The following is a 16514-nucleotide window of genomic DNA, read 5'->3' on the forward strand; positions in this document are numbered from 1 at the left end:
GAAGAAAAAAAATCATCAATGAATAGACCGAAAGAAATTTGCTGGTTCTCTTGAAGAAAAAATAATAATGATCTGTTTATGTGAAGAATGGATTAATGATAAGTGGTGAGCTATTGAACAAGGTTGTCTAAGAAAATTGATTTTGAATTGTTGATTTTGAATTGACATTGATTTTCATATCTCGTTGTAGTCGTCTTGTTTATCGATTTTCTATAACATTCTGTATTTTCCATTTGACTTTCTACATTGCCTACCCGGCTCCAATGAGTAAAGCATTGAACAGCATTTGTGATGTAATCATTGAATATGTTACAGATGTCTCAATGAATAGTAGAATTCCTGGAGTAGTAGACCTTTTCAAAAGATTGTCTGACGTTGGTGACGTGTGAAGCCAATCTGTCGATATGTCAGTGTAAATCTAAATCTGCATGCAAAGTAATGCCTCAAGGCTTCAACCCCTGTATTAGTATTGCTTGGTATGCGACATGCTATGTTGTCAATGCAAACTTATCCCAGTATCCTGCTTCGAAGTAAGGCATTACTTTGATTACTTGCAGCCAAATTGAAATCAAAGATCTAACATTCTCTAGAGCAGTACTCGTCCATGCCCTTAGAAGGCTCTAAGCAGTATTTCCAGGAAATTATGCCAGGTTTCTCTCTGTATATTTAGAAGTTATTTTCCTCGTGAGCCATATACCATTGCAGACGCCGCAGGCCACCTCGACTCTACGTTTCACGAGGCATTGCTTTTGCCAATCGCTCCGATCGTGGTCCGTGCAACTATGCCCAGAATATTAATAATCGTCTCAGGATTTCTCCTTGTGTGCCTTGCTTTAGTCCACTCCCAGATTCAACGAGTTATTTAAAAAAAGAGATTGTGTGTCACGATTCCTTAGGTTAGGTCGCAAATTGTAGTCACTTGCGAAGATGTATCTTGCATGCATGTATGATGTAGATTCTGATGAAATCAGCTCAATACTAGGTGTGTTCTATATGTATCGCATGTAGAGTTTAGGTCAGGCTGTATCATGTTTTCGGCGGGATTGTCGTGTTTGTTTTAGATCATTATGTCACCTTCTAACCATGGGTATGAATTTGTTTGGAAGATGGAGAAATCGATTTGTACAAAATAAAAAAGAGATATATCGTGGCTGCTCTCGGATAATCAGTGTCTATCACAGTAATGGTCGTGGTGAGTTTGGAGTAACTTTCTGCCCGTTTTATGATGTAAATTGAAAGCAAACTATCAAGTGTTCTTATTAAGGTGCACCACTGTATGCGTGTCATGTCGTTTTAATTGAAGTATTTAATATTATGTGTGTGTGAGACACAAAAAATTTGATTCCTGTGATAATTGAGATGTCGTTATCACGTTTGTTTGTAAATTAATTTGAGAATCGACGTTGAAAGGGAATTCACGAGGACCGATGTTGAGCGACTATGTTTTGAAATTTGTTATCGTCGATTGTGAGAAGTGAGAAAAAATTGAACAAAGGTTGTAAATATCATGCACTTACAGGTGACTAGAAATGCTTAATAGAAATTTAGAAGCTTTTTTAACATTTTTTTATGTTTTTTTTTTTCAGAGTAGATTTTAGTTGACACCCTGTAAAAACTAACATATACATGTGAGAGAAAATGCATGTTGTGTGTATAAATGATTGTAACTGAGTGACAGCGTTCAGGTTTACATGTTACTCAACAAATTGTAAATGCCAAAATTAAGCACAGTGTTTAATGTATAGATGTTGTAGTATTTTGTGGTTGTATGTTCATGAACTAGGATTGTGAATTCAAAAATGCACTGTACGGTAAGATGTGGGAATTTTGTAAAGAATGTTAGTGGGAAGATAATTAAAATTGATTTGTAAAAATGTACTCCTGTCTTTGGCATTTCTCTTAGTTTTTGAAATGAGAGTATTTTGTTGAAATGAGTGAGAAAGTATAATAGAGATATACCTGGTGGGTTTTTCATAAAGCTGTTTTTAAGTAAAGAGTGACTTTAAGAACGACTGGTGAACCTTTTTTATGTGCTAAATAATCACTGATGAACATTTAACAGTGAATATCATTTACCACTAGAAAGGATCACCATTCGTGTTTAAAGTCACTCTAAACTTACAAACAGCTTTATGAAATGAATCCCCGTTGATAGACCAGTATGGGCCACACAGAAACATTGTTAGCACTAACAATGCACTAAGAGAGGCCCTTTCACATCCGGTAATGTCTCGGCGATGCCTAGTGTCACAACAGCACGTTATTTACATCTTGGATCAACGTTTGACATCACGAATCCAAAAGATGCGACTTGCCTGCTGTTAGTGCTAGCCATGTTTTTTGCTGTCGGTACTCGTGCTTAAAGTGATTGGTTAACATTGGTTCGACTTTTTAAAAATCTGAGCTAGAAGGTCAAACTTGTCACCTGTGTCTCTGATATGTTACAAAAATGAAGCCCAGGAAAAATTGCGTTCGAAAATAATTATTTAGTGCTTCAAAAATTGAAGTATAAAGTGACCGGAAACACCTTAATATCATCACATACACTTATGTGTACTATTTAGGCGTCTGTAAGACACCTATTTAAAAAATCGGGATTTGACTTGTAGTTTTGGCTTTTCATTCTCAATAATAGTTGTTTTCAGGGTTTATTAGTTCTAATACATGCACTTGTACACATGTTTCATCTTGGTTAGAGAATTTTTTAAATCTGCTGCTCACAAAGTTAAACAATACCTTTAATGCTTAAAAAAAAAACTTTCAAATGAAATGTATCTCAATATTTGCTGTATGAATCTTCATGAAGTTCCTGCATAATATATAAGTGATTCTCCTTAGTAGTCATAATGTAAATAAATATATGCAAATAGTTCTTACATGCTGTGGAGAAGAAATAAACTCATTTGTAAAACATGGGCAAAACTTTCAAAGTTCCGATCATGGTTGAAATTTTCCCAGTTTTAGCCTGTGTTGACAGACCCCTAGTGTTGTAACTGAAATACTTGTATACACGTGGGTCCATTTCCATGGACAAAAACCATCAGTAATGAAACTAATGGCCCTGTCTTACAAAGAGTTGCGATTGATCCGATCAATCACAACTATGGACGGCCAGCAACATCTAACGTCTATTATGCACGTTTGTTCAAAATATTTTATATGATGTATATATTTATGCATTCATTGTTTTCTTGAAAATTCACTGTGCTTCTCTTTGCTTACAAAGGACATTGTCAAAATTTCCTGTAGAAGAGAATTATGACACTAATGGATTTCCATAGAGTTACTTTTGATTGGATCAGTAACTCTCTGTAAGACGGGGCTCTGAATTCATATTCTGCCAATTGAAATTTGATTGTAAATTGTAATATATTCTTGAAGCCAATAAAGCTGCAGGAAGATAATATTGGTGATGATGATTAGGAAGGGGAAGAGGAGGATAATGATGAAGAGGGTGTGATGATGATGATGGTGATGATGATGATGATGATGAGGATGGTGATGATGGTGATCAGGATGACGACGATGATGATAGTGATTAGAATGATGTTGATGGTGAAGATGATGAGGATGATGATGATGTGACGATGATGATAGTCATGAGAATGATGTTGATGAGGACGATGATGATGAGGAGGAGGAGGAGGAGGATGATAAGGATGATGATGAGGATGATGATGATGTGACGATGATGATAACAATAATGAAAAAGATAATGAGGACCTGGAGGAGCACAAACATTAAAACCCATTCTTAATATTAATTCAAATATAATTCATTCTGTCTAGTGATCTTTCAGTTATCTACCACATTAGCAATATTTTAAAAGAACTTGTATCTTTTATTACATTTGATCTCCCTTTCTAATAGAGCAAATATTGCATGCTAGTTTGGCGTTGCCTAATTGACTGGATTAACTTTTTAATTTGTGACTTTTCAATTGCCAACACCCGGAAAAAGTATTAAATTTCTCTCAATATCTCTCTTACCTTTTAAGGTAATATTGAAGAGCGCCACCTCTATTCGCTACACCAGTAATCTTGTAATACTGTCAATCTCTCCCTGGTCGATTAGATAGGTAGTTTTTGCTTCCACAATGCAAGGCGAATTCATCAACCCAGTAAATGTATCTGTAATGCTCGTCGAATGACACTGATCACAACTTGGAAGCCTTTGTCGAAAATTGGAGAATCGGGACAGCACTTTTGTCCCAAGTTTTGGAGCTGACGAAACATTGCAAATATGTCTTTTGTCCAGAAGAATCCGGGGCGAAACGGCTGTTTTGATTCGCCAATTTTCGACAAAGACCTTTTTGGTTGTTCAATGTCATGAAGGGCAGTTGACAATACATGCACCATTATACAGAAAGGCCACCCCCCATGCCAAGAGGTCGCCCCTTCCCCTACTTTTTTAGTTATTTATTTATTCATTCATTTTATTATTTTTTATTTATTTATCATGTATTTATTGATTTTTATAAGTTTCATTTATTTATTCTATTTTTATTCATCATTATCATTATTATTTTCATTTATTTTTTTTAATGGGGGGCAATATTCTCATTCCAGGATACCCCTCCAGCTCTATCCAATCTTTGTCAAATTATCTTGATAATCATTATAATGAAAATTCCTTTCTGGAGGGAGGGGGCATGACTCTCTTTTAATAAAGCTCTATAGAATGTTCCCTCATGGCACCATCACTTTCATATCCTGACGGTCACCAGCCCTACTATTTTGATAATTGACTCTATATAAAGAAAAATCTATATAAAAAAAGAAACGGCCTTGTCCTTGTATGGCCCTGAAATCTCTAGTGCTTATTTCAGAACAGAGCTAATGGATTACTGCATCTGAATAAATTATGCTAGAAGCAATTCACAACGTCTTTTGTTTCCCCCTCTCATAGTTTTCTTCCTTTGGTGCGTATTGGTGAATACTTGTAATGAAATTCTATTCTTCCCATCATCATTGATATCATTATTATGATAATAATCACCTTCTTCTTCGTTTTACTCCTCCTTTTAATCATCGATCATCATCACCATCCTTTTCATTATCCTTTCCCCTTCCTTCTCATCATCATTATCATCATCATCATTATCACTATCACCATATATTTCTATCCTCGTGCTCCTGCTCCTCGTCCTTCTCATCACTAGCCTCTTTATTATCGTTATCCTCCTGCTCGTGCTCCTCCTCATCATGTCCGTCCTTTTCATTATCGCTATCTTCAATCTCGTGCTGCTCCTCCTTTTCGTCATCCTGCGCTTCCTGCCCCCCCCCCCCTCCTCGTCATCACCACGATCATCCTACTCTCATTGGCGGCGGAAGCAAAAAAAATTTAGGGGTGTCTACCTGAAATTTTGGGATGGACACATGTAAAAAATTGGACCAAACAATTTTGACCAGCAAAAAAAAAAAAAAAATTTAGGATGGACACATGTAAAAAATTGGACCAAACCAATTTTGACCAGCAAAAAAAAAAAAAAAAAAGTCATCAACCTAAATTTTAAATTTTAGGGGGGGGGGACAACACACGTTTCAGTGAGGGTCCACGGGAATTTAGGGGGGGACGCAGGAAAAAAAATGAAAAGAAGAAAAAAAAAAAAAAGTTATAAAAAAAAATTAGGGGGTCCCCCCACCTAAAATTTAGGGGGGACACGTCCCCCCCGTCCCCCCCCCCCCCCCTTCTGCCGCCTATGCCTACTCTTACTCATTGCTAGAATCCTCCTGCTCCTCGTCCTTCTCATCACTGACCTCTTCATTATCCTTCTCATCCTCATCATCACCTTCTCTATTATCTTTATCCTTCTCCTCCTCTTCCTGCTAATCCTCCTCCTCAACACCACTGCCAAAACCAACATCACCATCATCATTGCCATCATTATCATCGCTATCAACATCCTTGTCGTTATTGCTATCCTCTTCTTCCTCCTCCTCCTCCTCACTGTCCTCTTTATGATGTTTATTCTCCTCCTACAGCTCCTCCTCAGTCTTTTCCTCCTCCTCATCTTCTCCATCCTCCTCCTCCTCGACCTCCTCCTCTTCCTCCCCACCACTATCACCATCGTCATCATCTTCATCATCATCGCCACCACCACCATCACGACGACGACCACCAACATCATCATCATCTTCATCATCATCATCATCTTCTTCATCATCATCAGCTTCATCATCATCACCACCACCACCATCACGACGACGACGACCACCACCACCAACATCTTCCCCACTATCGTTATCCCCATCCTCCTCCTGCTCCTCCTTATCATCTTTACCACCACCATTTTCGTTATCGAGCAGTGTAATTACAGAAAGGGGGCCCTAATGTGAAAAACAACTTTTAACAGAAATCTCGAGGAAGAGACTTATTGTACGGAGTTGGGAAGAGAGGAGAATATCAAAAAGAAGAGGCCCGAGTATTTTTACTTTATTATACCCCTATTTTTTTAAACTGAGAATAATAAAGGGGATGATATATCCCCTGTAGGACGATGCCTACACCGAAATAATGTTATGCCGCGACTGATTATGGATTAAGAGCTGAAGAACTATTTAGGTATTATATGACTTTTGTGGATGCGATTTAACGTGGCTTTATTATGACTCGTATGTGGCACTCTGGGCTTTGGTGATATTGGCGCCTCTATAAACTTTTAGGAAAAAGCTACAATGTAAATTTTCAAGTCCAATCCTCGAGTCATTGGTTTGGACTGTGATAAATTCCCGAACGGTTCAGGAATGAAAAATTATGTCCTTGGGAGGCAATATGTAAGGGCGATGAATACTCAAATAATAGCAGCGCTCGGTCGTAAATGACGAGCGATCACACGAAGAAAAATGGTTGACTGTCGCCTTGGCAACAGCGAGCCGAAAGGGCTACGGAATTAATCAATATTTCTACTTTTGTCTGCGCGCAAAGGGGGCGTATTGAAAAGCGAGCATTGTTGTGTATAAAATAGGACCGTGATATTGATTGATTGGCCAAAACGGTGTGCTCCAAGAGAGTGTATCTCTTTATCTTACATAGGTGATGCTGCTTTATTATCTGCGCAATGAGGACACCTCGCCACTGAGTGACTGTTGATATTTGCAATATACATATATATCCTTCAAATCAACAAAATATGTTCGCCATTGCGGAAATATGTAGCTGGAGGTGATATATACATGCAGTTTGGTATGGTATGGCCGTTTCTATGGCAGGCCAGGTATGTGCTTCGTGCGAGACAACATTTAGCCAAGGTTTACAAAGTCAACGTGCTGCCTGCCCTTCCTGCGGTCGGAAACTGGTGGGGAGGGTAGCTGCCCCCATGCAGACTGGCCGAGACCAAGGGAACAGTGGAGCTAGTCTACCACCTCTTAGTAATCCATCTTCACCGACCAGTGAGGTGAGATATGTATTCTCATCTATCATTACTGTTTTATTAGTATGGAACATGATGAAAAACATATACATGTTGTGTTGTTGTTGTTATTATCACTATTGTAATCATATTTCTTTTAATAATAATTATTATTATATCTATTATCATTATTATAGTCATTGATCATAATCATCATCATCATCATCATCATCACCACCATCATAATCATTATTATCTTCATTACTATTATTATTAACTATTATCATCATTATTATTGTTGTTATTGTTATTATTATTATTAGTAGTAGTAGTAGTAGCAGCAGCAGCAGCAGTAGAGGTAGTAGTAGTAGTAGTAGAAATAGTAGGAGTAGTAGTAGTAGTAGTAATAGTAGTAATAGTAGTAGTAGTAGTAGTAGTAGTAATGGAAGTGGTAGTAGTGGTAGTAATAGTAGTAGTAGTAGTAGTAGAAGTAGTAGTAGTGATAGTAGTAGTAGTAGTAGTAGTAGTGGTAGTAATGATAAAAGTGGTGGCATTAATAGTAGCAGTAATAGTAGTAGTAGTAGTAGTGGTAGTAATGATAATAGTGGTGGCATTAATAGTAGCAGTAGTAGTAGTAGTAGTAGTAGTAGTAGAGTAGAAATAGTAGAAGTAGCAGCAGCAGTAGTAGTATCAGTTGTAGAAGTACTTATGGAAGTGGTAGTAGTAGTAGAAGAAGAAGTAGTAGTAATAGTAGTAGTCAGTAGCGGACCGTGACCCGGGGAGGAGACAAAGCATTGGGGGGGGGGCACTGCATTGTTTGTGAACAATGCAGTGCCCCCCCCCATGCATTGTCTCCTCGGGGTCACGGTATGCCACTGGTAGTAGTAGTGGTGGTATTAATATTAATAGTAGTAGTAGTAGTAGTAGAAGAAGTAGTAGTAGTAGTAGTAGTAGTAGTAGTAGTAGTAGTAGTAGTAGTAGTAGAAGTAGTAGTAGTAGTAGAAATAGTAGTAGTAGTAGTAGTAGTAGTAGGAGTAGTAATGGAAGTAGTAGTAGTAATGGAAGTGGTAGTAGTAGTAGTAGTAGTAGTAGTAGTAGTAGTAGTAGTGGAAGTAGTAGTAGTAGTATTAGTAGTAGTAGTGATAGTAGTAGTAGTGGTGGTAGTAATGATAATAGTTGTGGTATTAATAGTAGTAGTAGTAGTAGTGGTAGAAGTAGTAGTAGTAGTATAGTAGTAGTAGTAGTAGTAGTAGTAGTAGTAGTAGTAGTAGTAGTAGTAGTAGTAGTATAGTAGTAATAGTAGTACTAGTAGTAGTAGTAGTAGTAGTAGTAGTAGTAGTAGTAGAAGAAGTAGTAGTAATAGTAGCAGCAACAGCAGTAGTAGTAGCAGAAGTTCTAGTGGTGTTAGTAGTGGTGGTAGTAGTAGCAGTAGTAGTAGTAGTAGTAGTAGTAGTAGTAGTAGTAGTAGTAGTAGTAGTAGTAGTAGTAGTAGTAGTAGTAGGGGTGGAAGTAGTAGTAGTATAGTAGTAGTAGTAGTAGTAGCAATAGTAGAAGTAGTTGAAGTAGTAATAGTAGTAGTAGTAGTAGTGGTGGTGGTGGTAATAATGGTAGTAGTGGTAGTATTAATAGTAGTTAATGTAGTAGCAGCAGCAGCAGCAATAGTAGTAATAGTAGCAGCAACAGCAGTAGTAGTAGCAGAAGTTCTAGTGGTGTTAGTAGTGGTGGTAGTAGTAGTAGTAGTAGTAGTAGTAGTAGTAGTAGTAGTAGTAGTAGTAGTAGTAGTAGTAGTAGTAGTAGTAGTAGTATAGTAGTAGTAGTAGTGGTGGTAGTAGTAGGATTAGTAGTAGTAGTAGTAGTAGTAGTAGTAGTAGTAGTAGTAGTAGTAGTAGTAGTAGTAGTAGTAGAGTAGTAGTAGTAGTAGTAGTAATAGTAGAAGTAGTTGAAGTAGTAATAGTAGTAGTAGTAGTAGTAGTAGTAGTAGTAGTGGTGGTGGTAATAATGGTAGTATTGGTAGTATTAATAGTAGTTATAGCAGTAGCAGCAGCAGCAGCAATAGTAGTAGCAGCAACAGCAGTAGTAGTAGCAAAAGTTCTAGTGGTGTTAGTAGTGGTAGTAGTAGTAGCAGTAGTAGTAGTAGTAGTTATTATTATAGTAGTAGTAGTAGTAGTACTAGTAGTGGTTTAAGTAGTAGTAGTAGTAGTAGTAGTAGTAGTAGTAGTAGTAGTAGTAGTAGTATAGTAGTAGTAGTAGTAGTAGTAGTAGTAGTAGTAGTAGTAGTAGTAGTAGTAGTAGTAGTAGTAGTAGTAGTAGTAGTAGTAGTAGAGTAGTAGTAGTAGTAGTAATAGTAGAAGTAGTTGAAGTAGTAATAGTAGTAGTAGTAGTAGTAGTAGTAGTAGTAGTAGTAGTAGTAGTAGTAGTGGTGGTGGTGGTGATAATGGTAGTATTGGTAGTATTAATAGTAGTTATAGTAGTAGCAGCAGCAGCAGCAATAGTAGTAGCAGCAGTAGCAGCAGCAATAGTAGTAGCAGCAACAGCAGTAGTAGTAGCAGAAGTTCTAGTGGTGTTAGTAGTGGTAGTAGTAGTAGTAGTAGTAGTAGTAGTAGTAGTAGTAGTAGTAGTAGTAGTAGTAGTAGTAGTAGTAGTAGTAGTAGTAGTAGTATAGTAGTAGTAGTTTTATGTAGTAGTAGTGGTGGTAGTAGTAGTATAGTAGTAGTAGTGGTAGTAGTAGTATAGTAGTAGTAGAAGTAGTTATAATTATAATTATAAATTAGTCCATTTCAAACTATCATAATGTATCATATCAAATCCTACCGACTTTTAACAATCTTTATAATGAGTTGAGATCTACCGAAGATATCAAATGACGAATCAATGTATAGTCAACAAAAAAGGAGTCAATTTCACGAAAACTTAAAACCATGGTGACCAATCACAATCAAGGTTTCCATGTTAGTTACAATAATGGCAAAAGTTACCATGGGTTTAACTCTTTGTGAAATGACACCCGCTCCTAGTTTGATTTAAAAAGGGCATTATATTTAATGTGGAAGAAACACGGAGGGCTTTTTTTTTTGGGGGGACACTATTTATTACAGTATCGTGAGCATTTCTTCCTGTGTATTTTGTGTACGTGCAGGGGGCAGATCCAGTGTGGCATTTTTGTTCAGGAAAGTTTTGACAAGCAAAAAAAAAGAGGTCTTCACTCGCCTATGCACGACATTTTTTACGTTTTTAAGTGGCTCTTAAAGTTGGTGGGGGGGGGGGGGGCAGGTCAGATGTGCCCTAACAGGATCTGGCACTGTGTGCATGTGGGTAGTAAACAGGTTTCGCTTGGACATCCCACCCCCTCATTTCTCATTGGCTTATTCGAAGCTATAAAGTTGTACGATTGATCCACTCAAACTCAACCGTATGGAAATCCATCCATACCATATTTTTTCTACAGGGAATTTGCTCAATATCCTTAGTAAACAAAAAGAATCACACTGAATCTTCGAGAGAACAATGAATGCATAATATACATCATAATTATCTAGAAAATATTTTGAACAAATTTGTATTTTAGATGTTGACATTGCTGGTCGTCCAAAGAGGTTGATCGGATCATTGTAACTCTTTAAGACGGGGTCGAGGTAGGTGTTTCATAAAGCTGTTTGTAGGTTAAAAGCAACTTAAAGAACGACTGGTGGTCCTATCTTGCTCGCTTAATAATCACCAATGAACATTGAATGGTGAATATCATATACCACAAGATAAAATCACCAGCCGTTCTTTAAAGTCGCTCTTAAAGGACAAGTCCACTTCAACAAAACTTGATTTGAATAAAAAGAGAAAAATTCAACAAGCATAACACTGAAAATTTCATCAAATTCGGGTGTAAAATAAGAAAGTTAGGGCATTTTAAAGTTTCGGTTATTTTCAATAAAATAGTTATATGAACGAGCTAGTTACATCCAAATGAGAGAGTTGATGACATCACTCACTCACTATTTCTTTTGTATTTTGTTATATGAAATATTTTTATTTTCTCGTCATTCCTCCCTGAACACGTGGAATTCCATTATTTTAACATTTTGTGCTTCAGGCAAGGAGGTCCTAATCGTCAAATTCGTAAAAATTGAAATATTGTATAATTCAAACAATAAAAGGCAAAAGAAATAGTGAGTGAGCGAGTGAGATCATCGACTCTCTCATTTGGAAATAAGCGAAACTTTGAAATGTCATAACTTTTTTATTTTACATCCGATTTTGATGAAATTTTCAGCATTGTGCTTGTCTGATTTTTCTCTATTGATTAAAATCAACATTTTTCTGAGGTGGACTTGACCTTTAACTTACGAACAGCTTTATGAAAACGGCCCTGATCTATATTAATCATGTTTATAGGCAAGACCTGTACCCGGGTGAATACACTCGAAACCATAGTAAGAGTAAAATTTTCTTGTCAAAAAGAGAAGTATCATGTCATTCACATGAATACAATCTGTTAATTTTGACTAGAAACTTTCATTTATAAATACAAATTCTTCTGAGTGTACTTCTGATGGCATTCAAATTTATCTATAAATTGCTAAAAAAAAATTCTACTTGAAAAACGAAAATTCCTGCAGCAGAGTCTCAACAACACCTGTAATCTTATTGCACTTTGTAATCTTACATGCATTTGTGTAAAATTACAGAAAATTAGTATTTGGTGTATGTAACCTTGAAAATGTATTGTAATAAAACGGCTTCCCCCTTTTTTTTGTAAAATTGTAGAAAAATTTTTAAAATGTAAAAAATCGTTCATGTTATAACAATTTACGGAATGGATTGGTTATTTTTTTCTGTAAAATGTTTTTTTTTACTCTGTGAAATATTTTGTTTTTTTTTTGCTCAGAGTGTAGCTTCATAGCTCGTCAGTGTATACGGTCAATCCATGCTTGCTATATGTTGATCCCTGATTAGGTACTGATCACCGACAGTGTTATACTGGCGAGGGCTGAATTTTCTAATCAAATTATAATTAGGCCTATATATCCAATCTTCTAAACGTGCACACTGCGACCCAAATCACCCATTACGTTTAATTGCTGTTTTCAGCCCTTACAAAGAAAATGAAGATTATCATTCACTTACCCTGTATAATATACCCTTCATTTTTTGACAAAATATCATGATCCTACGTGTGTAGAAACTTGAATTGTTCATTTAATAATCATTACCATGATTCTCATAATATATATTTTTTTGCAAAGTAAATCTTCCTTTGTATTTACCCAATGCGGAGCGTTGTGGCCCAGTGGATTAGTCTTCGGACTTTGAAACAGAGGGCCGTGGGTTCGAATCCCAGCCATGGCGTAATTTCCTTTAGCAAGAAACTAATCCACAGTGTGCTGCACTCAACCCAGGTGAGGTAAATGGGTACCGGTAGGAAGTAATTCCTTAAAAAGCTGTGTGCGCTATATGAACGCCTAGCTTAGCCGGGTAATATAGGACCGCCTTGAGCAACTAACAAGGTGGTTATGTGCGCAATATAAATACCCTATATTATTATTATTATTATTATTTATTTGCTTTTAATGACCCCCCCAATCATTTCCGTATGTTTCATTTTATAATGCTTTCCTTAAAAATGCAAATCCTTAAATTTTCATCCGATTCATATTACTTTATAATATGTTGGAATTGAAATGATATAGATAACAAAGATAAGACAGATTTTGACTTACACTATAGACGTTTGAATATCAATTTCCGGATATTTTGGCATCCTATATGCTATTCTTAAATGAATTCAGTGTTTCATCATGGTAAATGTATAGCATTCGCCACTGCCCTGCCATCAACGTGATCAAAACGTTAAGATTGACAAGAGTAATAAAAAGAAGAAAAAAGGCTTTTCACAAACAAATAGATCTCTTCACAACAAAAAAATGACGAGAAAAAGGGTTTTAAAACAAAATCAGAAGGGAGGGGGTAGTTGAACCCCTGTAACCACCCCCCCCCCTGAGTACACGCCTAATTGACAAGCAATTGCCTAATACACATCGACTACTCATGACATCAATGTAATTCTCTACCCCATCTCTCTCATCTCTCCTCCTCCCCCTCTCTCTCCCTCTCCCGTCCACCTATCCTTAACATCTCCCAACCCTATCATTTGCCCCTCTCTCTCCCTCTCTCTCTCCCTTCTCCTTCCTCTCTCACTCGTTTAATTATTGCCATTTAATTGGCGAAAGTGCCCCTTTCCGCTTTTTCATAAATCAATAATTATGTTATAATGGATGCATATATCAATACCCAATTTCTAATCTTAGAGAAAATGGTGCTGAAAATTAGGTCGTTCTAATTCCATAAATAGGTGAGGAAACTGGTTGTTCATTTTTGCTATCACTTTTATTGTCTGTCACTGACGTCTCTGAAAATAAATCGTGTTTATTTGTGATATTGTAAAATCAGGGCAAAATTTATTCACATTATGTCGATCAATTTCATACTGTACATGATTATGATGTTATTTATTTTCTTAAAAATATACAAATTTATAAAATCATACACTGAATGATTCTGTTATTGTTAGAAAATTTATCCTTAAAATAAATGAATTTCCTGCAGCAGACTCTCGAGAACGCCTGTAATCTTACCAGATTGCGTAATCTGACAGGAAATTGGTATTTGGTGTATGGAATCTTTCAAATTTCCTTAAATAAAACACCCTTTTCCCCTTTTTAAACAGACCTGTTCTGTTAAAAATTCATATTTTATGAATTGAATTAAAACGGACTCTATTCGATTAACATAATCTTATCTTCTAAAATAAACAATTCAGAAAATAGAAAGGTTGATTATTGACAACATGTTGCGTAAAATGAGTCCGGGAATGAGTCATTTTCAGAGAAAATCTACCCCCTACAGATTCTAAATAAAAGAATGTTCGATTATAATGACTAGAAACATATCCGTTTACATTACTGTACAACATAACAATCTGAAGACATTTTGTATGTTTGATGTTTGTTTTTGGGGGTAGTTAAAATAATATTTCCGAATAGTTCAGTAAGAAACAACTTATAAAATGAACAACCATCATCAACACAGGGTTCCGTTAATGCACATCGTGTTCATATTTTATCATCATGAAAATTATGTCATTAATGTAATCAAGAAGGCTAATGTGTGATGGTCGGGTGGTTATTTTGAAAGTGGGACTTGATTTCCGAGCAATATAGGCCTATAATATATACTGTACTTTCACAACTTTATCGTGTAGAAAAATACGAATAAGCATCACAACCAGCGTAAACTTAATTACTGTCATATTTATGACGTACTAGCATTATTCATATTACTCATTATTCCATGATATTATAAGTGAAACACCTGAAGCAAACTCCGTCAAAACTGCATGTGGAGGTAATTTTTATCGATTGTTTTCCCACACCGCACATCTTTAATACATGTGTTCCTGGGCAGACGATCGATATTCATTGACCACTATTCGTATTCTTACTTAACAGGATACTGTTATATGTAAATAGAGATACTTGTGTGTTTTCTTTGTGTTCCCAATACACACTTCAACTTTAGAGGTAGGAAGGTGGTGGTACCGAAGTTTTCTATGATTTACAATTAATCTTTCAGAAGTTTTGTAACATACTCTTTACGATTCACATTTATATTACTTTTTTTTCAAATGTTCGCTTAATAAGATGCTCATTTACTGCTACGTCTTGTTAGATAACATTTGTTTATGACTCAAATTAGAAATTACAAAAATTTTGTAACATACATTGTATATGATTCACATTTACATTAAGAGGGGTTGTGTAACACCTGTTTTATGTGATTTGAATTTATACTTATGAGTTTCGTAAAATAATGTATATAACTGTCATTTACACTTACAGAAGTTTTTGTAACATTCAAATTTATACTTACAGAAGTTTTGTAACAGTAAATGATTCACATTTACACTTACAGAAGTCTGTAATATACATTGTGTATATAATAAACATTTACACTTACAGAAATATTTATATATTATGATTCACATTTACATTTATACGTTGTGTAACATATTGCTTATCAACTTACGCTTATAATGTTTGCAACGTATAAAGTTCATGATTTGCATTTATACTTGCAGAAATGTAAATGTAAATTACACAAAGTAAGGCAAAATAACTCACATTTACACTTACAGATGTTTGTAATTTTTGTTAGATATGCAAACAATCTATTCTTGTTTAGGGACGATTCTTTGCCGGCAGGCAAGCATAAGTAATTTTGCTTATTCCATTGTTTTTTTTTCTGCAATAAATTTTCTATTAATTTGTTCAATATCTTAAATTTAAATTTGAACATATTGTATGTTTTGCTTTACTTTATATTGCACATGATATGAATTTGAAAAACTTAAGTAAACGGGTGTTCGAATTTTCAATTTCATAAGAACGGAGATTGGTTTTAAAAGCAGAAAGTTTAAACAAGGCTTAATCAGAATATGATAATCGGATAAATTGGTATTTTGATAATGTATTATTTTAAAAAAATTATGCTATTGTCGAAGAAATTAGTCATGCCAGAAAATGGTGCGGCTAATGAAAAAAAGTTTCAAATTTTTAATTCTGGAGTGTTTTGCTTTATTTTATCATGTTCATAGTATTACGCCTTTTCTTTTTTTCTTTTTCTTTTAGTTTTCTATAAGTAAAAGTGTTTTATGATTTTATTATCATCATTATTATTCTCCCATTACAGGAAAACACTCGATCAAAATTTTCAGGCATCTCAAACTTCTTCAGCAACCTCGGAACGAAGGAGAAAGGGAAGAGTGCCGAGAAGAAAAGCAAAGAGAGGTTACCACCGATCACCCCAGGACAGGCCATCGTATCTCAAAATGGCGCCCGTAAGATCATCACACCCGAAACAAAAGTCTCACCAGACTTCAAACAGAGGACACTCCAAGAATTCAAGTAAGAATGCTGCTGTTTTTATTCATTCATTTTTTTTTGGGGGGGGGGTCAGATGACGGGAACCTATTGCACTCATAAATGTAATAACTCCTGTAAATGTAATAACGCCGATAAATGTAAAAACACTTTACTCACAAATGTAATAATTACCCACAAATGAAATAATACTTTACCCATTAATGTAATAATACTTTACCCACAAATATATT

The 16514-nt window shown here is 35.7% G+C and overlaps 1 protein-coding gene across 1 annotated transcript in view; it reads left to right on the top strand.

The window, feature by feature from the left end:
• The first annotated feature begins 7009 nt into the window (after nucleotides 1-7009).
• The window catches only part of LOC121425492 (probable E3 ubiquitin-protein ligase HECTD2), a 30790-nt gene continuing 21285 nt past the window's right edge, over nucleotides 7010-16514 (top strand). The window contains exons 1-2 of the mRNA XM_041621561.1: nucleotides 7010-7396; nucleotides 16091-16305. Of these exons, the coding sequence (XP_041477495.1) occupies nucleotides 7193-7396; nucleotides 16091-16305 (419 nt within the window). The 5' untranslated portion in view covers nucleotides 7010-7192. The remainder of the gene's footprint in view (nucleotides 7397-16090; nucleotides 16306-16514) is intronic.

The sequence above is a fragment of the Lytechinus variegatus genome, chromosome 12, assembly GCF_018143015.1.
Source record: "Lytechinus variegatus isolate NC3 chromosome 12, Lvar_3.0, whole genome shotgun sequence".
Taxonomy (NCBI): Eukaryota; Metazoa; Echinodermata; class Echinoidea; order Temnopleuroida; family Toxopneustidae; genus Lytechinus; species Lytechinus variegatus.